At 46.1% G+C, this 22,883-nt stretch overlaps 1 protein-coding gene across 2 annotated transcripts in view; it reads left to right on the top strand.

Moving 5' to 3' along the window:
- Positions 1 to 472: 472 nt before the first annotated feature.
- Positions 473 to 22,883, top strand: part of map7d1a (MAP7 domain containing 1a) — a 208,339-nt gene continuing 185,928 nt past the window's right edge. For both annotated transcript variants that reach the window (XM_052036588.1, XM_052036587.1), the window contains exon 1: positions 473 to 1,051. In XM_052036588.1, coding sequence (XP_051892548.1) covers positions 898 to 1,051 — 154 coding nt within the window. In that variant the 5' untranslated portion in view covers positions 473 to 897. The remainder of the gene's footprint in view (positions 1,052 to 22,883) is intronic.

The raw sequence follows: 22,883 nt of genomic DNA, 5'->3' as shown, positions 1-22,883 counted from the left end.
GGGACAGAGGGGGAGCAGTGACACAGAAGATTCTGCAAATGCTGGAATCTGGAGCAACCCACACACACAATGCTGGAGGAACTCAGCAGGTCGGGCAGCGTCTATGGAGGGAAATAAACAGTCGACGCTTTGGGTCGAGACCCTTCGTCAGGACGGAGGGGGAGCAGTTATCAGAAGTTTGAGAATTCCATGTTCATTCTGCCAGGTTGGAGACTGCCATTCTCTCCTCTGTGCCTTGTGTGTTGTTGTGTGGGACCTATTTAATTGTGATTTCAGCCATTATTCTCTACAATCAGGGTGTGTGCGTGAGGGAGGCTGGTGAACAGGGAAGGGCACCTTTAACCCACAACCAGCTGCGTTACCCGTGATCCTTCCTGGCAGCCAGTGGACATTCCCACCACCCCCGCGCCCCCAGCCTAACCCACCTCACTCGCCAACACAAGACCCCCCCAGAAGGGCAGAAAGCCTCAATCGGCCGTGGAACGTTCCAGAGACAGAGATACAGAAGAAGATCTGTTCAAGTGTGCTGCTTGCACTGGGTGTTGCCAGGGAAACCTGTGGAGTAATCTTCTTCAGTTTGTGTATCAGGAGGTGTAAATCGCGTTCGCTGCCTGCCTCTGTTTTCAGAGCAGGACTGACAGAATGCCTCACCCAGGCTGCAAGCATTTCATTTTCAGCTGGGCCCACTGATAACGGGAGGGTGAATATTTAAAGAGCAGTTGGGACGTCTCTGCAACACACAGAGTGGTTGGAAAGACTCTGCTCTGCCTCTCGCGTGCTTGCCAGCCGCTGCTACTGACATTTATCCCTCTTGCAATGAGTCCTTTTGTTTACATGCTGAAGCTGCGCAAGATTGAAGCTGATGGTTGAAGCGTCCTTCCATCCTGCTCTGCTGAGATGCAGTACCTTGGCTCAGCAGCAGCCCGGCAAGGAAAGAGACTGAAGCGGACATCCGATAGGTACTGCCTGTCCACACCGAGCCTGCGAGGCCTGTTTACAATCAGTGAGGAAGAAGAGCGTTGGAAAGATGCAGCCCTCAGGAGGATGAGTGGTGAGTACAGCCAGCCCAGAGGGGTTAAAATCACCAGTGTGGCAAAGAATCCTCACTGAATATTCTTTGGGTCAGCAGGTCTCACGTTAACAGTATACGTCTACCTTCATGGTGAAAGGCCAGGTTCCGTTACATCCTCCGGAAGTTTTCTGATGAGGTCTCCCATGAAGGACTTCAACACTTAGTGTTAGATGCCAAAACGACATCTAACCTTGGCTGTCTTGTGTCAATATAGGTGCTAGCTCCACCATACTTGAGTCAGAGGCAGAAGTGACTACTGGGTTCCAACCACTAGCAGTTAGTCACTGCTAAAATGCACAGTGTGAGATAAGAAGAGTGTAAGGCCTCGGCCTTGGTTCATTGGTAGAGCGTTTACCCCTGAGCCAGAGTGTTGTGGGTTAAATCCCACTCTAAAAGTCTGAACATAAAATCTCAGTGTCAAATCAAGGGAGACCTGCGCCGTCAATGGTGCTTTCAAATGGGGCATTAAACTGAGGTCCTTTCAGCTGATGAAATTATGACGAGCAGGAGAATTTTTACTGGCGCCCATCAGCACCTCAAAGACAGATTATCACGTTGCTCAGTTGGGTGTCAGCTGCCTGTGAAGTTTACTACAGTAGTAACTGCACTTCAGAAGCACCTATTAGCTGCACAGGACTTTGGAATCTCCTGCAGTTTGTAAGGTGCTATATAAATGCAAGTCCTATTTCTGAAGGACCTCATAACCTGTATCGCCCGTCACAAGCATCATTCCTGAATGTCATCTGGCATTTATTGTCCAGGGCTGCCATTCAGGAAGAGGAGTGGGAAGATCAGAGAGAGGCAAATCTCTCTGTGATACATCCCTCAGTGTGTGGCTCTCAGTTATTGCAGTCCCTCTGGTTTGTTGCCTCACATGCAGTATAAGACTCTCAGTTATAGCATACAGTGTGACAGATCTTGTGCTGAGGGAGATGATGGTCATGGGGGGTGGTTACTTGGCAGATGGTTTGGGTGCTGGGCAGGTAATGGGAATAAAGCAGGTGTACTGAGGGAAGGTGGGATGGCACGACAGTGTGTCCACTGGGCCAACGGGTGCACGTTTAGATTGTGGGGAGTGAGCGTGCTGAGGGGAGGGGTATGCTGTGTCCCCTGCTGGGTGTGTTGGGTGGATGGATGAGTGTGACTGCTGGCTGGCACAATGTGGACTGTGGCCTACAGGGTGTGCTGGACATACTGGTGGGCGCACCCTTCCAGCCGGTGGGTGCCCTCACTCAGTCAGTGGGTGCACTGCTTCAATCAGTGGGTGCCCTGCTTCAGTCAGTGGGTGCCTTGCTTCAGCTGAATGAGTGGGTCAGTTGTGCTGGGGGTGTACTGGAGGCACCAGTGAGAGTGCTGAGCAGTGGCCTAGAGGGTGTATTGTGTGGACGGGTGGACTTAGCTTGGTCAATGTCTGGGTGAACCACTGTGGGTGCTGGGCTACTGGTACGGGTGTTAGGGGGGTGCTGACTTTGCTGAGGTAGTGATGCTGGTAATGGGATATTGGTATATGTACTGGGGTATTGGTGTGGGTGCTGTGGGTACTAGTGGGAGTGCTGGAGTACCATTGGGGGTATTGAGGTTCTAGTGTAGGTACTGAGGGCACTGATATGGGTGCAATGTTGCTGTGTTGCTTAACTGAGAGCACTGGTCAGGTTACTGTGGTAGGTACTGGGGACATCGGTGAGGGTGCTGAGTTTTTGGGAGGCTGTGCTGGTCGAGGTACTGGGAACGTGTGTACTGGGATTATGAAGGGTGGGTGTTTGTGTAGGAGGTTGTGGGAGTTTTATGATGTATAAATGCCAAAGGAAAAATCACCTACTGGTGCTTCAGAAAACAAGATCGAATAAACAAGGTTAAACCTGTGACAGAAGTCCTTGTCTTTCAACAGACTGCAATGCAATCTGGTAAGCATCATGTCATCCCTCGAACACAGCCTGTGCACAGTTTGAGTCTGAGGACAGCACACGAACTGACAGACCTTCCAAATGACCGCTGTAATTGGAAAAGGGATGGGGGGAGGTTTGTCCACACCAGATCACCCCGCTCACTGTCCCAACTATCAGTGACTTCCAAGGAGATTGAAAGATTTCTTGGCATTTCATTTTTGTCGGAATTGCTGACTCTTGGGGGGGGGGTCCAGCTTCAACCGTTACAATCGTCTGACAGCAAAGCAGGATAGGGAAAATGTTGTGTTCAGTCCCCAGCACAGGCCTTGTGTTGTCTCACACAAAAGCTCCTTGAGCTACTTACAAGGGAAGAGGGAAGAGCAAGTAACAGGTTGTGGATGGGAGATGGATCTGTGATTCAGATTCAGATCAGTTTATTGTCATATGCACCAGGATGCAGTGAAATTCCTTGCTCGTGTGAAGCTCACAGAGTAAACAGCGTACATGGTAGTAATAAGTACAACAGTAAATACAGCAACGAGCAAAGAAACAATGTATGCAGAGGATGCAGAGAGTCTGCAGAGAGATATAGATAGGACTACTGAACGGTCCGCTAGTACAATAAGAATGGACACTTGACCTCAATCTACCTCGTTATGGCCTTGCACCTTATTGTCTGCCTGCAGTGCAGATCCTCTGCAACTGTAACACTTTATTCTGCTCTCTGTTATTGTTTTCCCTTGCACTACCTCAATGTACTGATGTGATGAAATGATCTGTGTGGACAGCATGCAAAACAAAGATTTTCACTGTACCTCGGCACATGTGACAATAAAAAACCAATTTACCAATCTGGGGCAGGCTAATTGATCACGTTAGTCTTCTCAGCATGAAGTGGGAGCCCTGGTAAAGTTGTGTGAACTGAAGGTCATTCTCCCATTCTCAGTGTGTGTGAGGACAGCTTAGTCATCAGCAAACTGAATATCAGCAATGTCAGACTCCAGTCCTCATGTGGAGAAGGTGAAGGTTAAAGATCCATCAATCTATTCAGCCTTGAATGCCAATTCCCGTGAGGAGAGGGTGTTTAATGAAGGAAAGAATTTCTGCCAGGAAGAGGCATTAACGTAACCTTGTTATATCTCAGTTTGGATAATGAATGGGTCTGTCTCTAGGCCATTACGAAGTGGTCTATAAGATTATGAAAGGTTTCCATTCAGCTTCACTAATGAATTAGAACAAAACTAGAACTACAAGTATAAAATATACATTAATGAATTCAAACTGGAACTTGAACATAACAAGAACGTTATACCGAGAGTGATGAGATTGAGGAGCAACAAACCATCTACTGGAAGAACGCAATGGGTTGAGCAGCATCTGTGGGAGGAAAAGAATTGTTGACATTTCGAGTTGAAACCCTGCATCAGGACCAACTTCCTGTCTATGGGTTTCTGATAAGGTCCCACAAGGCAGGCTGGTCAAAAAAGTCAGAAGCTGTGGGATCCTGGCAGTAGAGAAGGCCAAGGATGTCAGTGTGAGAATGGGAAGGGGAGTTGAAATGGTCTGCAAGTGGGAGCTCGGGATGCCCATTGCGGACTGGGTGCAGGTGTTCTGTGAAACGGTCGCCCAGTCTGCACTTGGTCTCGTCGATACAGAGGAGGCCACATCGGGAGCACCGAATGCAGTAGGCAAGGTTGGAGGAGAATCCTGTGAACCTTTGCCTCACCCGGAAGGACTGTTTAAGTTGGGGTGGTGGAATTTGGTAGTTTATGGAATAGTTAAGATGAATTACTCAATGAATAGAAGGGCCTTGAGGGATCCTTAGACTTGAACACTGAGACCCCTCAAGTCCAAGATTCCCTCAAGGTGACAGTACAGGTAGATAAGATGGTGAAGACGGCATATGGGAATTCTTGCCTCCATTAGCTGGCGTATAAAATAGGGAACTAATGGTGCAACTTCATAAAACGTTAATTAGGCCACAGCTAGGGTATTGTGTACAGTTCTGTCACCACACTATAGGATTGCACGGGCAAAGCTGCAGAGAAGGTTCACCAGGGTGTTGCCTAGGATGGAGCGTTTCATTTAGGAGGGGAGATTGGAGAGGTTCAGTTTGTTTTCCTTGGTGCAGAGGTAATTGAGAAGGGACCTAACGGAGGCGTACATAATTATGAAAGGGGTAGATAGGGAAGGAACGTTTCCTCATAGAAGGAGTATTGAAAACCAGAGGGCATAGGTTTAGGGTAAAGGGTAAAAGGCTTAGAGAGTACCTGAAGACGAAGTCTTTCACTAAAAGGGTGGCTGGAATTTGAACGCACTGCCTGAGGGGCTGGTGAAGGCAGGTACCCTCATAACATTTAACGAGTACTTAGATAAACACTTGAATCACTAACGCAGAGAACACTATGGACTAAGTGCTGGTGAAAGAGATTAGTGGTGATGGAGACTTGATAGCATGGACATGGTGGGCTGAAGGTCCTCTCTCTGTGCTGTATGACTCCATGAATTGTGTAGATTAAGGGAAAACTAGATAAGAAGAAGGATGATAGGATAACAGAGTGGGATGAAGAGCGGGAAGAAGCACAGAGCAGGGCTTGTTTCTCTGATTTACATTCTACGTAATTCTAACAATTTCTGCGGCAAAATAAACTGAGAGAGAAAATATGAATCAACACTGTAGGACTTTGTTCAGGAAAAGTAACCTGACACGTAACCATTGAGGGTATGAGTAATGTAACCTCTATTTATAAGCCGTCACGTACTTAGAATACAATGTACAGCAGCACATATAATGCATTGGGAATGGAGGAGTGTGTTCTTTATATTTCCATTCCATTCTGCGGATTCCAAGATTGAAAGCAGAACAGTGTGTGTGCTGTGATTTATTTATCATTTACTGTCTTCACACCAGAGCATTACATCTAGGTGTCGGTTTTAAGCTGACACCTTTTCAGTCTGTCATCTGTTTTACAGCATTGATTTTTGCACTTCTGCGCTCTCAGCTTGTCTTCATTGGATGAAGCAGGGCGCGTGATCTAAATGTGGAGCTTATGGTTCTGGACAGATCCCTCTCCCCGTGGAGAACCCGGCACCTACCACATCTTGCTGGTGAGATGCTCTGGCCAGCTCCTTCTGCCTCTGTAATCACACCAAGTACCTCCAGAGTCTGCACCATTGCCTTCTGCTTAGCCGGGGCTGGAGTAACGAAAGAGAGTTCAGAGCAATAGAACAGCGAGAGAGCAGAAGAGGGAACGCAAAGCAGGGGAATCATGAGAGAGGGAAGCAGAATGAAAAAAAAGAACAGAAAAAGGGTGTGAAGGGAACAGGAAATTGAAGGAGAGAAGCGGCACCACAAGTAAAAGTTCTTTAGCCCATCGTTAACAATGCCACACGAGGTTCGGAACATATGTTAGGAGCTTTGAAATTTACTGTTTAGTGCTGTTAGCAGTATTCAGAAGTATCTATGGTGGAGGCAGATAAAGTTTTGAAAGACTGAGGAACTGAGGGGCACGGGGAACAGGGATGGAAGAGAAGTTGGGGGCTGGGGCACAATAGCCATGATCAACATTGAATGGTGGGGCAGTCCTGAGGGGCTGAATGGCCTACTCCTGCTTCTCTTTTCTTGTGCTGTCCTTGTGTTCTTACGTTCCTGTGTCACTGCTTTCTCTGCTGTGGTCAGGCGGTAGCTTAACAACATAAAGTGCGTAAATTTACCATTGCATTTGCATTTGCCTTCACTTGGTCCTGGGATATGGGCATGGTTCCACCTGCCTTACTTTACCCGTACTACCCTGACAACTGGCCTCCGCAGTGCTTCACCATCAGTGACGTGGAACTGTCTAGGTCCCGGGGCAGGCACGGTAGTGTAGTGATTAGTGTAACGCTAATACAGCGCTAGTGACCCCGGTTCAATTCTGACCACTGTCTTTAAGGAGTCTGTACATTCTCCCCGTGACTGCATGGGTTTCTTCTGGGTGCTCCGGTTTCCTCCCACATTCCAAAGATGTACGGGTTAGGAAGTTGTAGGCATGCTATGCTGGCGCCGGAAGTGTGGCGACACTTCCGGGCTGCCCCCAGAACAATCTACGCAAAAGATGCATTTCACTGTGTGTTTTGATGTACATGTGACTAATAAAGATCTCTGATCTTATCTTATCTTATCACATCTTATCTTATCTTATCATTCCAGCAGCTGGTTGTGTACAAGGTTTAAGGTTCTATCTCCCATCAGTAACCCGTCACATCCCATGGCCCTGGCTCGAGCCTCCCCTTCATGAAGATCTCTGTAGCTGTGCCCTACTGGTCTGAGGCATTGACTACATCGTGCTCCCCCCAACACCATAAAGTCAAATTTTTTCACCTAGAGGGAGTGAGGGATGAGGGTACTCTCAGAACATCTAGGAAGTACTTAGAAGAGCTGTAGAATAAATAAGAAGAACATATTCCTCTTGGCAGAAAGTCAAAACGGGAGGGTCTGGATTTAAAGTAACTGGTGGAAAGATCAGAGGGGAGATGAAGAGAGCTTCTTTCACCCAGAGTGTGGTGGGAAAACAAACTGCCTGAAAGGTGGAAGGGGCAGAAACCCTCATTACAGATAAACAGTTCTTCGATGTCTACGAGCCATGACTTGGAGAGAATCAGAAGAGGTGAGGGATAGCAATCAGGAGACTGTGGGAGCAGTTGGAAGAGGGAGGATAAGTAAAGAATGGAAAACAGGAGAGATTAAATGAGTGGTGGGGCAAAGTAAGATGGGACAAGTTAAGGAGCATAATTTAAGATTATGAGAGGAATGGACAGGGTAGATAGTCAGAATCTTTTTTTTCCCATGCAGGTGTCATGGAAGGCACAGGTTTAAGGTGAGAGGAGGGAGTTTTAAAGGGGTTTTAAGTTTTTTTACACAGAGTGTGGTTGATATTTGGAATGCGCTTCAAGAGGTGAGGGAATCAGATGCAATCGCTATGTTTAAGAGGCATTTAGACAGACACTTAAATAGGCAAGGCATGGAAGGAATGGTCCCAATGTGGGCCAATGGGATTAGTGTAGGTGGGCATAACAGTCAGCATGGATGTGGTGGGCAGAAGGGCCTGTTCCTGAGCTGTATGGCCCTATGACTCTAAAACATGGATCCTAGAGGGGGAGTAAGTTGGAAAGCAGTCTCAGTATATCAGAAAGTTTGAATTGTTTGTTTATTGAAGGCTTCATTGTACATGGAGATCAAATGTGAAATGATGTGTCAAGCATTGAGATTCAATGGAACCTTGCAGAGAGCAGAAGGTAGAGACCAGACTGAGAGTGGGATGGATAATTAACACGACAGGCCACCAGAAGCTCAGGGTCATTGCACGTCTCTTGACTTGAGGAAGGACTGAACAGAAGTCTCCCTCAAAATAGTCAGTCAGTCTGGATTGGGTGCTTCCAGTGTTAAGGAGCTTACGCTGTGAGCAAGAAATACAGTGTAAGTAAATACAGGAGTAGCAGAGGTAGATTGAATGTGTTCTTGGGACTCTGGAGTGTTTGAAGGGAGGAGATGGAAGAGCAGATGTTGCGCCTCTTGCGTTTGTATGCAGTGGTGTCACGGGAAAGCAGTTGATGATAATGGAAGAGGCAACCAGGATGTCCCAGTGGGGACGGTCCCTTCAGAATACTGCAAGCGGAGATGGAGTTGTGTTTAGTGATTGTGTCGAGTTGGTGCTGTTGGAAATAGAGAAGGATAATCCATTGAATGTGAAGGATGGTGGGGCGGAAAGTGAGGACAAGAGTGTAGATGGAAAGGGGTTGGAGCAGGGATGTGGGAACACTGACGGATATGGCCAAGGTTCCGGTCAACTACAGAGCTGGTTATCGTTATGTGTGTGTGAGGTCTCATTATAACTTCACAGAGTGCCAGGAATATAATCAATCCTCGTAAGACACAGAGAGCAGCATTTCAGTTATTCTGTTCTCTCCAACAGCACTGTACGCGTCACACATTTAAATATACTACACTGCTCCCCCCTTTTAGAAATGAAAAGGCAAATCACATTATTTACAGGTTTCCCCTGTCCAACTGTTTCCTGAGTTTCTCTGATCTTCTTGAAGCAATTGTATCAATGGTGGTGTTTTCACCTCTTATTGACTCAGTTCAATAGAATCTGAGTATTGTTTTCATTGGATCAATTTCTGGAATATACTCATGATTACATAACTCTTCAATATTATCTTATATCCCATGTGATTTACATGTACACTTCTAATTATATCTCCTATTTTCACAAGCTAGCTCTTTGTACTGCGTCCACGGTCATACCAAGTGTTACATTTATTAGATGACGTTCATATGTGAACACTATTATGCTGTTTGAAATGTTTCCTTCCATGGCTTGAGTTGTAATTTCATTCCTGTCTCAACAATTTCTCTTCCATTCTCCCCTCAAGATTTGAATGAAGTCCATTCATTTTCTGAGTCTTCTACACATTAATTACCCAGCAGCAGAATAACCTGTTTGGGAATATGGCTTCATTCTGATGTCAGCTTGTTAAACTTGAGCACATATGTCACACTGTTTCTTGGACAATTTTTACTGATATCGTCATCACCCCATTTCACGCTGGATGATATAGTGAAATGGGTGTGTGCTTAACACTGTTTAATGAAATGCTCAAGTAGAAACAAACAAAGCTGAGGATTATTATCTAATTCTTTTTCTGAGTTGCAATGTGTCTCAATTCTTTAACAGTACAAGTGTTGTAGTAGAGGATCCAACACACTTCACCTCCATTTGTTTTGAATGTTTTTTTCCATGAGTTGATGAAGTTATCAATTTCCTTCTCACAACAATCAATGTACATGCTTTGGAAAGCTCTCGATGGCTACATCCAGCTCTGTAAAGGTATCTTCACTGGCTGTGTTCTACAATCTTGGTAGTTGATATACTTACCAACAGAAATTTTATCTAAATAAGGCCTGTACATAAAGCCTCTGCCTGTTGTTTTCAGGCATTCGCTGCAAATCCCATCCAGAATCTGCCCTCGCGGCACATTTGGTGTAGCAGACACAAGAGACTGCAGACGCTGGAATGTGGAGCAAAAAACCAACTGCTGGCGGAACTCAGCGGGTCGGGCAGCACCTGTGGGGGGAAATGGGCAGTCAATGTTTTGGGTTGAGACCCTTCATCTAGATAGGTTAGGTTTGTTTTCCTTGGAGCGGAGGGGGAATGCGGGGGGGTGATGTGAAATGAAATTATGAAGGACAGAGATAGGTAGGTAGGAAGAAACTTTTCCTATAGAGGAGTCTAAAACCAGGGGAGATCAGCGTAAGGTGAGGGAGATCTGAATTTTTTCACCCTGAGGATGGTTGGAATCTGGAACAGACTGCATGAGGTGTAGTGGAGGCAGAGATTCTCACAACATTTAAGAAGTATCTGTATGAGAACTTGAGTCACCAAAGCAGAAATGGCTACAGAACAGGTGGTGGTAAGTGGGATTAGTACAGATAGGTACTTGGTGAGTAGCATGGACACAATGGGCCGAAGGGCCTGTATGACTCTTTGAGGAGGGCAGTGAGTATAATAAAGGAGCTGAAAAATTACATAAGTAATAATTAAGTGGTAAAAGGTTGGGTGGCCTTATTAAATGAAGCAAAGATGATAAATGTTCAATGAACACTTTATTTCAGTGTTTACTAAAGAGCAGGATGCTGGTAAAATTTGGGTGAGAATAGGGGTGGCGGAGGCAATGCGGTGGGGGGGGGGAGTGAAAATTGCTGAGGAGGATATACTGGAAGGACTAGCAATGGTTTGTGTTGATAAAACACCTGGTCCAGATCTTGCATCCCAGGTTGCTGAGGCAAGTGGCAGTGGAGTGAGGGGAAGGACTTGCAGTAATCTTCCAACGATAAGGGGAACGTGCCAAAGGATCCAAAGGTGGCAGACCCAGTGATCCATTCAACACCCTCGTTCCTTGGAACAATCGGCCGGTGAGTTTACCATCGGGGTAGGGAAAGCTTCAGAAACATTAATCAGGGAACAAATTAACAGATACTTGGCTTAACTATGGAGTGCCAGCATGAGTTTGTACAGGACCAGTAATATTTGGCTGACCTAGTTCAACCTTTTTTATGATGGGAATACAATGGATGTGTCCGTATCAATTTAAAGAAAGTGTTTGACAAGGTTTATGAAACTGAGGCTCATGGGATAGGAGGTCTGGATGAAAAATTGACTAACGCACTGTAAATCCTGGTAAGTGGCTGTTTCTCAGCCTGGAGGGTGGTGGACCAAAGTTGTTCCCAGAAGCCTCTCAGGTTGCCATGTCCCCCCTTCCCGTCCTCGGTGAGTGTTCTCTCCCATACCCTTGCTCGTCAGCACTCACCAAGCACGAGAAGGGGGAAGGTGGCAGCCTGACAGACTCCTGGGAAGTACTTTGGGTTAGTTGCTGCAATGTTTACCAAGGCTGCCAGTATCTTAGGCTGCTGCTGCTTTATCCAGGCTGGCAACTCGTGGGCAAATCTTCTTGCTGGAAGAAGTCTGTGTGCTACAACCTTGCCACCAGCCTTTTAATGTATGTATGAGTTCTTATTCTAACAGTCTGTAGTGCAGGGAACATAATGAATCACTAAGAAACACAGACTGCAGCTAAAACACACACATAAGGGTACAGGAACGTAAGATAATAGGAACAGGAGTAGGCCTCTTGGCCCCTCAAGCCTGCTCTGCCATTCTAAATGATTGTCGCTGCTCTACCTTAGGCTTCATCTCCTATTCCGTGTCAGTTCCCCATAGCCATCAGTTCCCTGATCTTTCAAAGATTTATCTGTCTCCTTGTTGATTAACCCCAGTAATCCAGCCTCCTCAACCCTCTGCGGTAGAAGTGCCGACATGGCAGCGTAGCAGTTAGCGCAACGCTTTTACAGCACCAGCGATTGGGGTTCAATTCCCGTTGCTGTCTGTAAAGAGTTTGTACGTTCTACCCGTGTCTGCATGGGTTTCCTCCGGGTGCTCCGGTTTCCTCCCACATTCCAAAGGGTTAGTAGGTTAACTCAGGTGTCATTGGGCGGTGTGGGCTCATTGGGCCGGAAGGGCCTGTTACTGTGGTGTATAAGCAAAGTTTAGAAAAGTTTAGAATTCCAGAGATTCACCACCCTCTGTGAGAAGAAATTTCAACACACCTCAGTGTTAAATGTTCTCCCTCTAAACATATCCCCTTGCTTAAAATTTTCCCGCTCGTGGAAACATCTCAACGTCTACCCTGTCTTGCCCCTTCAGGATCTTATATGTTTCAGTAAGATCACTCCTCATTTTTCTAAACTCCAATGAAGATAGATTTAATTTCGTTAGCCGCTGGTCATAGGACAATCCTCCCGTTCCAGGAATTAGCCTAATGAATCTCTTTTGGACTGTCCCCAGTGCTGGTACATCCTTTCTTAAATAAGGGGACCAAAACTGTGCACAGTCCTCCAGGTGTGGCCTCACCAGTGCCCAGTACCAACTGTAACAATACTTCCCAAAGCTTCAACCCTCTTACAATGACGGCCAATATACCACCTTCCATCTTATTGATCTGACTCTCCAACCATTCTATTCACGCCTGCATTCATCATACGTACAGCAGCTATTTACAGACACTGCCCTTAGCATTTGTAGCCTTTGAGAAAACAATACCAAAGCCTACCACATAGGATTTTAATCACCTTTCGCCACGGTGGCTTTAATTAAATTATTTGTCCTTTGATTTAAAAACGTGCGGAGGGAGTGAAATGACATTTCCTTCTGGAGAAGAATTGGTCTGTGAAACATGGGCGTCTCTGGGCTGTGTCACTGCCGGTATGGTAATGAGGTGAGTACTGGGGCCACGTGGGTATTGTTGCCGATACATTATTTTAATCAGAGGGGTTTCCAAGATTCTTTTCATGGGTCCATATACTGCAGACACTCTGAGGCTCCTGCTGGTTGGGGCTGTCAGGTTGCCTGTGAGAAGCTGTGTAAGAACAGCTTTCCTCGTGGCGTCATTGACAGTGGTTTTCTTGCAGTACTGCTGCTCCGGAGTCAGGTGGATGGAGATAAAGAGAGCAGATTGGGCAGCGGTCAGTCCAACGCTCGGTGGAGCCTGTTGTGGTTCAGGCGGTCAGTCCAACACTCGGTGGAGCCTGTTGTGGTTCAGGCAGTCAGTCCAACGCTCGGTGGAACCTGTTGTGGTTCAGGCGGTCAGTCCAATGCTCGGTGGAGCCTGTTGTGGTTCAGGCGGTCAGTCCAACACTCGGTGGAGCCTGTTGTGGTTCAGGCGGTCAGTCCAACACTCGGTGGAGCCTGTTGTGGTGTGGTTGATGCCAACTTTCCTGCAGTCTCTTGCTCGGATGATGACAAAATCTGACACCTGCCAGTGTCTGCATCAGGTGTTGCCATGAGGTCTTCTGCTTGTGTCTCTGATGAGACAGGTGTTGGTCATGTCAAGATGGGGCTCCAAGCATTTTGTCTGGAGAAAGAAAGACTGCTGAGGTCAGCGTTCAGGTCAGAGGTTCCAACTATGATAACAGCCACTTACATAACACTTTTAACAACAGGCGATTTCCCAGGTATGTCTGTTTTAAGCAACACCTTACAAATGGGACTCAACAGAACTTGTAAACATTGGAAGCCTATTCTTCACACTGGAAGCCACCCCTCCCTACCCACCCTGGAGATGTTGCTAATCTTTGCATCCTCATGAAATTAACCATGAGGTGTATTAGAAACTCTACACTCGAGATAATTGGAGAAAAAATCAGCTCTGGCCACCACACGTGAGAAGATTGATTGTACTAACTTTCAGAAATTCAAATTAGTGTAAAGTAATAATTTTCCATTAAGTGTAAAAATGTAATTAAGATTATAGTTTAAGCATAACTAAATTTAAACATTACTGAGACATTAAGAAAATGCAAGAACTATTAAACATAAACATTTAAACTCAAAGTTCTGGAAACTGCCATGCATGAAGTTGTGTGCCATGTATTAGGATCACATGTCCTGAACCTTCAGTTATAATCACACTCAGATCATGCATTGGCCCCAAAGTCACACTCCAAGTGGAAACTTTGAAATGGTGGCTCTAAACGAGTGGGGCAGGTTTGTCTTCAAGTGTGGGAGGGTCAACACAAGTTGAAGGGACATTGGGCGCTGGAGGTCTGTACCTGGGGCAGGGGTGGGGTGATATTTGTGGCCCCTGCAGAAAGCAGAAGTGGAAACGTGAGGAGCAACAGCCTTTGGATCATTTGGGAGGAATGAAATTGCTCCTTCAGTGCGAGGACAGGCCAATGGGGAGGTGGCTGAGGATGGGGAGAGATGTCCACTCTTGGAGGAAGGCTGGTTCTTGTAATTTGAACCTGTGCTGTTTGTGAATCTGCTCTGGAAAACTGCTGGAGTGGCATTAACTGTGGGAGGAGAGTACTACAACTTCCCAAAATAGCTCTGTTCCACTGAATTCCCTATTACTTTTAGTGATCAGGTTGTAGGTAAAATTCCGATGCGTAGCACATAAGAACACTCAACCATATAATGACGTTTCTGGTCCATATTTCTTGTTTTACCGAACACATAAGAAGAGGAGAAGAAGGGGACAAGTTATTCTCTCTGATCCCCCACTCATGCTCCTCAGTAAGAGTGGCTGGACTGCTCCCTGCAGGCTGGGCACCAGCCAGAACTCACTCTCCCAGGGACCTCTCTGCCTTTGAGACCCTAAACGGAAGATTTATGAGGATGTTGCCAAGAAGGTGAAATTATAGCCGTGACTGGAAAAGGGAAGTTTCTTTTCTTCAGTAGTGAAGAGGCTGAGAGGGTTCTTGAATGAGGTGCATAAAATAATGAGGGGCCTAGATAGGGTCAATAAATAGGATCTATATCCCTTAGCAGACCAGGGGGCATAGAGTTAAATTGGTGGGATTAGAGAGGGGGACAATGAGAAATGTTTCCAGAGGGCGGTGGGGTCTGGTAACCACTGCCACAAGGGGTAAGAGAGGCAGAAACCCTCACCACATTTAACAGTGCCTGACTGTGTCCGTGAAGGTGTGTGACCTTCAGTACCATGGATCCAGTGCTGGGTGGGATTAAGCTGGGTACTCTTCTTCAACCGGTACAGACACAATGGGCTGAGTGGCCTCCTTCTGTGTTGTAAATGAGCTCATTGGTTCAGGTAGTGAGTTGGACCACTACTATTTTCTACAACTGGGGAGCTGGGCAAACAGACCGATCTGTCTCTAAAAGTCATACACTAGTCATTCATTCCTGTTACAGGAATGAACAAGTTATTGGATGAAGCAGTATTTTACCTCATAAAATGACCTTGGAAACACTATGTGCAATGGCAGGAGAATTCAAGCTGTGAAATGTGATGTCTTAGAAGTCAACCTACAATCCCTGGGTTTTATTATTCCTCGATGGGTTACTGGGTGACAGGAGATAGCAAGATGTGCGTTAATGCCATGCCTTTCAGGTCATCAGGACATCCGGCAACCCCATCCCTTCTTTTTCTCCCCCCCCCCCTCACTCGTTTGTCTTCCCTTATTCCTGTGGCTCCCTTCCCTCACCTTGATGACCTGCCCATCTCCTCTCCTCCCCTCCCCTCCCCCATCCTTTATTCCATGGTCCACTGCCCTCTCCGACCGGATTCATCCTTCTTCAGCCCTCGGCCTCTTCTCCCTGTCACCTCTCAGCTTATTACATCTGCCCCCTCCCCCACCCACCTACCTTCCCCCCTCACCTGGACTCACCTATCCCCTGCCTGCGTGTGCTCCCCCTCTCCCCCTCCCCCCACCTTCTTATCCTGGCTTCTGCCCTCTTCCTTTCCAGTCCCGATGAAGGGTCTCGGCCCAAAACATTAACTGTTTATTTCCCTCCATAGATGCTGCCTGACCTGCTGAGTTCCTCCAGCACTTGTGTGTTGTTCCAGATTCCAGCATCTGCAGAATTTCTTGTATCCCAAATCAAATCTTTCTAAAAAGTAGTCACTATTGTAGTGCAGGAAATGTGCTCAGGCCACTTATGCACAGCAAGCTTCCATAGACAGTTATGTGACGTTGATCAGAAAATCAGTTGCTGCTGGTGCTGCTGAGATAAATATTGGGCATGACCCGGGGGTGAACTCCCCTCCTCTTCTGTGCTGCAGAGTCTTTTGCATTCCACCTTAGAGTGAAGTTAGAGTCATAAAGAGATACAGCTCAGAAACAGGCCCTTCCGCCCACTGGGTCTGTGTGGACCATCAACCATCCATTTACACCAATCCTACATTAAACTCATTTTATTCTTCCCCACATTCTCATCAACTCCCCCCAGATTCTACCACTCACCTACACACTAGGGACAATTTACAGTGGTCAATTGACCTCCCAACTTGCAAGTCTTTGGGAAGCTAGAACATGCAGAGGAAGCCCATGCAATCACAGGGCGAACGTGCAAACTCCACACAGGTAGAACCCAAGGAGAGGACTGAACCCAGGTATCTGTCACCTTTACTCTCGCTGAAGTTCGTACCAGCTCACAAGTGCAAAATGACATCTGCTGTGTACTTGCATCAAATTCTACCTCTGAACTCCAACTCTACTGACTTCAGTGGAACCAAATGATCAAAGCACGGCATGACACACAAATGCTACAATACATGAGCATTTAGCAAAGCCAACTGAATTTCAAAGCACCTCTGATACACCCTTATCCTGTTCTGAAGTGTCAGCCTAAAGTTTGTGCTCCAGTCTATTGACAGAGCTGTGAACCCAGCATCTGTAGACTCAAGCAGCAGAGTGCACCAACCGAGCCAGCGACCCTCTGTATTCAGAAGAGTATAGTTCACATCCCACAGAGGATGTCTAGAGCAAAAAGTGCACAAACATTGAACAGACCATAAAAAACAATACAGGTTATTCGAACAGCCTAAAGTTCCTGCATAAGCAGCAAACAGTAACAGATTCTTCTTTCAATGCAAATTAAAAATCAAAGAAAAAATAAACTTTAGGGCAATTCAGCTGTTCTGATTGTTTAATTTTTCTGATATTATTTTATGTAACATAAGCTTACTTCAGATGCTCTGTATCAATTTAACAAAATAAGTAGATTGAAAGAACTGAGATTAGTTGGAGTCTGGCTGTTTAGATAACCGTGAGAAGAACTGTTTCTGTTGTGTTATACTTGTTCTAAAAGTTCTCTCCTGCAGTGTTCCTCTAAATAGAGCAACCCAAAGTATAACTGTGACAATGTTGTCTTAAGCGGTGAATAGCAAATTATATTTTCAAGTCAAAAAAAGTCAAAAGTCGAGTTTATTGTCATATACACAACTACATGTGTGCACAGGTGCAATGAAAAACTTACTTGCAGCAGCATCACAGGCACAGAGCATCAGATAAGCAGCATTCACAAGAAAAACACAAATTAAGCATAAATTATAGACAACTTTTACAAGAAAGAACACAATTAGAACAAAAAAAAGGTCCATTTTACTGCAAAGTGAAGAAAGTGGTCACAGTGTTGGTTCAAGAACTAAATGGTTGAAGGGAAGTAGCTGCAGAGGATTTATAAATGAAGTGAATAAAAGTTCCTCAAGGAAACGAATAGAGCACTTGATGTAAAATTGTTCTCAGCCATCAGAAGCTGTAGATTTTTTTATTAGGGTATTTAGCTGCCAAGAGTTCTAGACTGGGCAAAGTAAAGGTGGAATTTCATTTACAGAGTACCTTTTCCTGCATCAAGCATTGTCGAAGAACATTGTAGCAAATGACATAGTTTTGATCACCATTGTAACTTAAGAACTGAGGCAGTTAATTTGAGCAGAGCAAGTTACTTTATTGTAATCCGACATCCGATTGTTTGGAAATCCTGATGGTCCAGCATCTGGCTAACTCATTATTCCAGAATGTGAGCCAGCGGTCCAGTGTGCAAGTGGGTTGCAGCCAAAGCCAGGGGTCTGGACTGTGGGCTAGGCGTGTGGCTGGAGCTGGGGTCAGGGTTGGGAACACCAGGGGTCAGGAACGAGGGTAGGTTTGTCGCTGGATCTGGGGTCCAGAGTGCTTGTAGATTCCCTGTCCCCTGTAAGTTCACCGGGTTCGCTGGAAGATTTACTCTACTGTTGTGTAACATATAAAAAAAAGTGAAATAAAGGTGTGTTTGGGTATTAATGGGAGTAGGATCCAATAGTCCTCCCTCTGTCCCTTTCCTCTCTCCTCCTGATCTACCCAGTTCCTTTCATACTCTCACACCCCCAGTCCCCCATCACTCAAGTTTCTTTCCCCTCCTTCACGCACTCCGTCTGCCCGTCACCCACACACCCCTCCCACTGGGTCCCCTCCCCCCCACTGTTCCCACCTGCCCCTCCCCACCTCCCTTATTAGGTTCCACGCTCCACCTTCCTCTCCTCTCAGATCCCACCATCTGCAGCCCTCCGTCGCCTCCACCCGTCATGTCCCAGGCTGTGTCGCCCCTTCTGCTCTTCCCACCTCCATCTGCCTATTGCCTGCTCCTCGCCTGGACCCACCCATCGCTTGCCAGTTCGCTCCACCCCTTCCCTTCACCTGTTTATACTGGTTATCTCCTCTCTACCCGAAACATCTACTGTCCACCTCCCTCCACAGATGCTGCCTGACCCACTGAGTTCCTCCAGCATCTTGTGTGTTGCTCTGAATTCCAGCATCTGCAGTCTCTTGTGTCTCCAGAATATTTGCTAGTCCGGCAGTACCAATGCCCCAAGGGTGCTAGAATTACCAGAGTTTTACTGTGTTACAAACAACAGTGAAATAGTGATCAGGAGATCTGTTCTGGAGTTACTGCATGAGAGCTGTGGAATAAACATTGGCCAGTAATCTGGGAGATCTCTTCTGTGAAACAGTGCCACAGAATCTTTTATGTCCAAACTGAATAGTTCTTAATGGCTTGTCCAGGTGAATTTACTTCACACTTAAAGGATGAGCACACAGTACTCAATGCAGGCAGGGGAGGTGGGAAGTTGTAAACTTTACTGTCACTTCAAAAAGCTGAAGCAATAATTCTGCTTATTTGAAAACAAAAACTGCAGATGTTGAAATCCGGAGCAACACACAAGATGCTGGAGGAACTCAGCGGGTCAGGCAGCATCTGTGGAGGGAGGTGGACAGTAGATGTTTCAGGTACAGAAGGAGATTACCAGTATAAAAAGGTGAAGGGAAGGGATAGAATGGAAAACAGGGAATGCTGGAAATGCTCAGAGGGCCAGGCAGCCTCTGTGGAGAGAGAATGTTAATGTTCTAGGTCGATGACTATACTTCAGATCTGTGATGAAAGGTCACTGATCTGGTTTTCTCTCTCTGCAGATGTTGCCTGACTCACTGAGTATTTGCAGAATTCTCTGTTTCTAATTCCACTTTTCGAGTGCTACCTCTCAGCATAAAGCTGATGCCTGTGACCAAACACACACTCCTTGGTGAAATGTTTAACCATTCTGAAGTGGGTGTCCTGAGGTTGTGAAAGACATTGGATAAATACAAGTCTTTCTTTTTACCACAGTTACACTGGGTCTACACTGGTGCTCAGATCAGGAAGCCCTGGGTTTGCCTTACTGCTTACCTTTACCTGGATGGAAATCTATCCAGCACTGGCATTAACCAATGAATCAGGCATCGACCGAGTATGACAGAAATTGAGACACTAAGACCAGTGGTTTAGACTTGCAGCTATATCTTGGTATGGACCTCTGAGAGGGATTGAATCAATGACAGCTGGGAATAGTTTAGTGTTATAGTTGGCTTCCTGGTTCTAATTCAGGGTCAGGTTAAATTCATCAGACTTTATGGGAACTTGCTATGCACAAATGATCTGAGCTAAAGAAATGGCCCATGATGTACAAGGTAATGTGAGCATTCTGATTGCAGGCATCAGTCTTGTGTTCAGAGGCAGTGTATGAGAAGTTGAATTAGTGCTTTATAAAGTGACAAGTAAATATTGACATTGTTTTAACTGCCCTATTTGAACTGAATGCTGTGCACTTCACCTTTTTAACATTAAATAAATTCATCCTTTTGTTTCTACCCTGAGCTGTGTTCTGATGACGTGTGGGTTTTGCATGCCAGCAACTCATGGGCTGGCCCAGTCAGCCGTGAATGACTTCACTGCAATATAGAATTGCAAAGGGCGATGCTTTTGTATTCAGTGTTGGACTGCGGGGATTCCCATCCTTGGGAAAGTGGTGAGAGTCACCTGTTTGAATTGCTGCACTCGTGGTAAAGGTAATTTCATGGAACTGTTAATGAACGAATTCTAATATTTAGACCGAGTGACAATAAAGGAACGGTGATAGGTTTCGAAGTCTAGACAGTGCATGACATGGAGGGGAAGTTGATAGTGGTGGTGTTCCCAAGTACCCGCTGACTTTGTCCTTCTCGATGGTAGAAGTTGTGGGTCTCTTGAGAGGCTGATGGCTGAAGGTTGCTGTTGGAGTGGCTTAGTGGAGTAACTTCAATGCATTTTGCAGGTAGTACACACCACAGGCACAGTGTGGTGCTGGTGAGGGAGTAAACATTTAGGGTGTTGGATAGGGAACCAATCACATTGGCTGGCTTCTCTGGGAAAGTTTGGAGCTGTGTTGATTCCGCACAGATCCAGGCAAATGGAGAATATTCTGACCTGTGTCCTCTGGTTGATGGAAATTCTCAGTCTCTGAACTACTGTTGTGACCACAGTATTACTGTGGCTGATCCAGTTGAGTTTCTGGTCAATGATGACCCAGGATATTGGAGTCATAGAGAGATACAGCACGGAAACAGATCCTAACCCTAACCACACACTTACACTAATCCTATATAAATCACCTTTTTTTTATTCTCCCTGCATTCTCATAAACTCCCTTCAGATTCTACAAACCTGCTTGTCTTCGGAATGTGGGAAGAAACCGGAGCACCCGGAGGAAAGTCATGCAGTTACCAGGAGAACATGCAGAGTCCACACAGACAGCACCCAAAGTCAAGATTGAACCCAGGGCTCTAGCACTGTGAGGCAGCAGCTCCACCAGCAGAGTCCCACGGGGATCCTCATCAATAGTTACCTATGAATGTCATGGAGAGGTGGTTGGATTCTCTCTTGTTGGAGATAGTCATCACTTGGCACATGCGTGATGCAAATCTTACTGCTTGGCCCAGACTGCTTCATTACCTGCAGAGCTGCGGATGGAATTGGACCTGGTGCAATCATTGGTGAACATCCCCACTTCTAATCCTATGATGGAAGGAAGGTCATCGATGGTATAGGTGTAGATGATTCTGCTCAGAGTACTGTCCTGAGGAGTTCCTGCAGCAATGTCCTGGTGCTGAGATAATTGATGTTCAACAATCACAACTACCTTCCTTTGGTGAGGCACAATCCACACCAGTGACTTGTTTTTTTCCCATCAACAGTAACTTTATTATGGCTTCTTGATGACCCTCTCATACAAGTGCAGGTTTGTGCCAAGATCAGGAATTATTGGTGGGAATCTTTCCAAGCATGGTCAAACTAGCCCTGCCCAGAACAAGCCCTGTCTGTAACAAGTCCCACCCATGAAAATGGAGACACAAGAGACTGCAGATTCTGGAATCTGGAGCAACAAACAATCTATGATGCCTGATGCAGGGTTTTGACCTGAAATGTTGACAATTCTTTTCCCCCCACAGATGTTGCTCCATCCACTGAGTTCCTCCAGGAGATTGTTTGTTGTCCCACCCATGACAAGCCCTGCCTGTGGCAAGTCCCGCCCACAACAGGCCCTTCTTGTAACAAGCCCTGCCCACAGGTCCTGTGTGTAATCAGCCCTGGCTGTAACAAGTCCTACCTGTAACAAGTTTCACCCACAAGCCAAGTCTGTAACAAGCTCCACCCACAGCAAGTCCTACGTGGAACATCGCACCCACAACATTCCCTTTTTTTATATTGTCTACAAAATACTCTAATATGCACAAATATACAGATACTGGCCTAGGCTACCTCCATAGCAACCTGCTCTAAACCCACGACATCTACCACCCAAGGCCTGGTCTGTGTGTGACTGGTCTCCACCTCAGCAGTGTTCACAACAATCCAGACGGTATCTGTGGGAGAACACAAGAGTGTGATACCCTGTTGATGAATACCCACTGACTGCTATAGAGCCAGACAACATGAATATGCCGTAGTCAAAATGATGGTTTGGGTATTACACTCATGGTAACTCCTTTCAGCTAAGGATGACATCTGTAGTTTAGAATATAGAGAAGGAGTGTTGCACCTCAAACCCATTCCGTCTGTGGCAGAGTCTGCAGGTCCCAGTTGTCTTGGATGCAAATTAAAGGGTGTTTGTAATTGGTAATCGGTTTATTATTGTCACGTGTACTGAGATACAGTGAAAAGCTTAGTTTGCATGCCACCTAGACAGATCATTCCATGCATAAGTACATTGAGGCAGTACAAAAGGAAAACAATAACAGAGTGCAGAACATGCAGAACATTGTGTTATGGTTACAGAGAAAGTGCAGTGCAGGTAGATAATAAAGTGCAAGGGCCATGAGAAGTAGATTGAGAGATCAAGAGTTCATCTTTATAGTACAAGAGGTCTGTTCAAGAGTTTATAATAGTGGGACAGAAGCTTTCCTTGAGCCTGGTCGTATGTGTTTTCAATCTTTTGTATGTTATGCCCGATGGAAGGGAACAGAAGAGAGAATGACCAGGGTGGGAGGGGTCTTTGATTACGTTGGCTGCTTCCCCGAGGCAGTGGGACGAGAGGAGGCTGATTTTCATGAAAGGCACAAGATACTGCAGATGTTGGAATCTGGAGCAACACACAAACAGCTGGAGGAACTCAACGGGTCAGGCAGCACCTACGTAGGAAAATGGACAGTCGATGTTTCAGGTTGAGACCCTTCATCATATTTCCTCAAATATTGACTGTCCATTTCCCTTCATAGACACTGCCTGACCTACTGAATTCCTCTAGCTTTTTATGTGTTGTTC

The sequence above is a fragment of the Pristis pectinata genome, chromosome 22 (assembly GCF_009764475.1).
Source record: "Pristis pectinata isolate sPriPec2 chromosome 22, sPriPec2.1.pri, whole genome shotgun sequence".
Taxonomy (NCBI): Eukaryota; Metazoa; Chordata; class Chondrichthyes; order Rhinopristiformes; family Pristidae; genus Pristis; species Pristis pectinata.
This window is presented reverse-complemented; position numbering and strand designations above follow the sequence as displayed.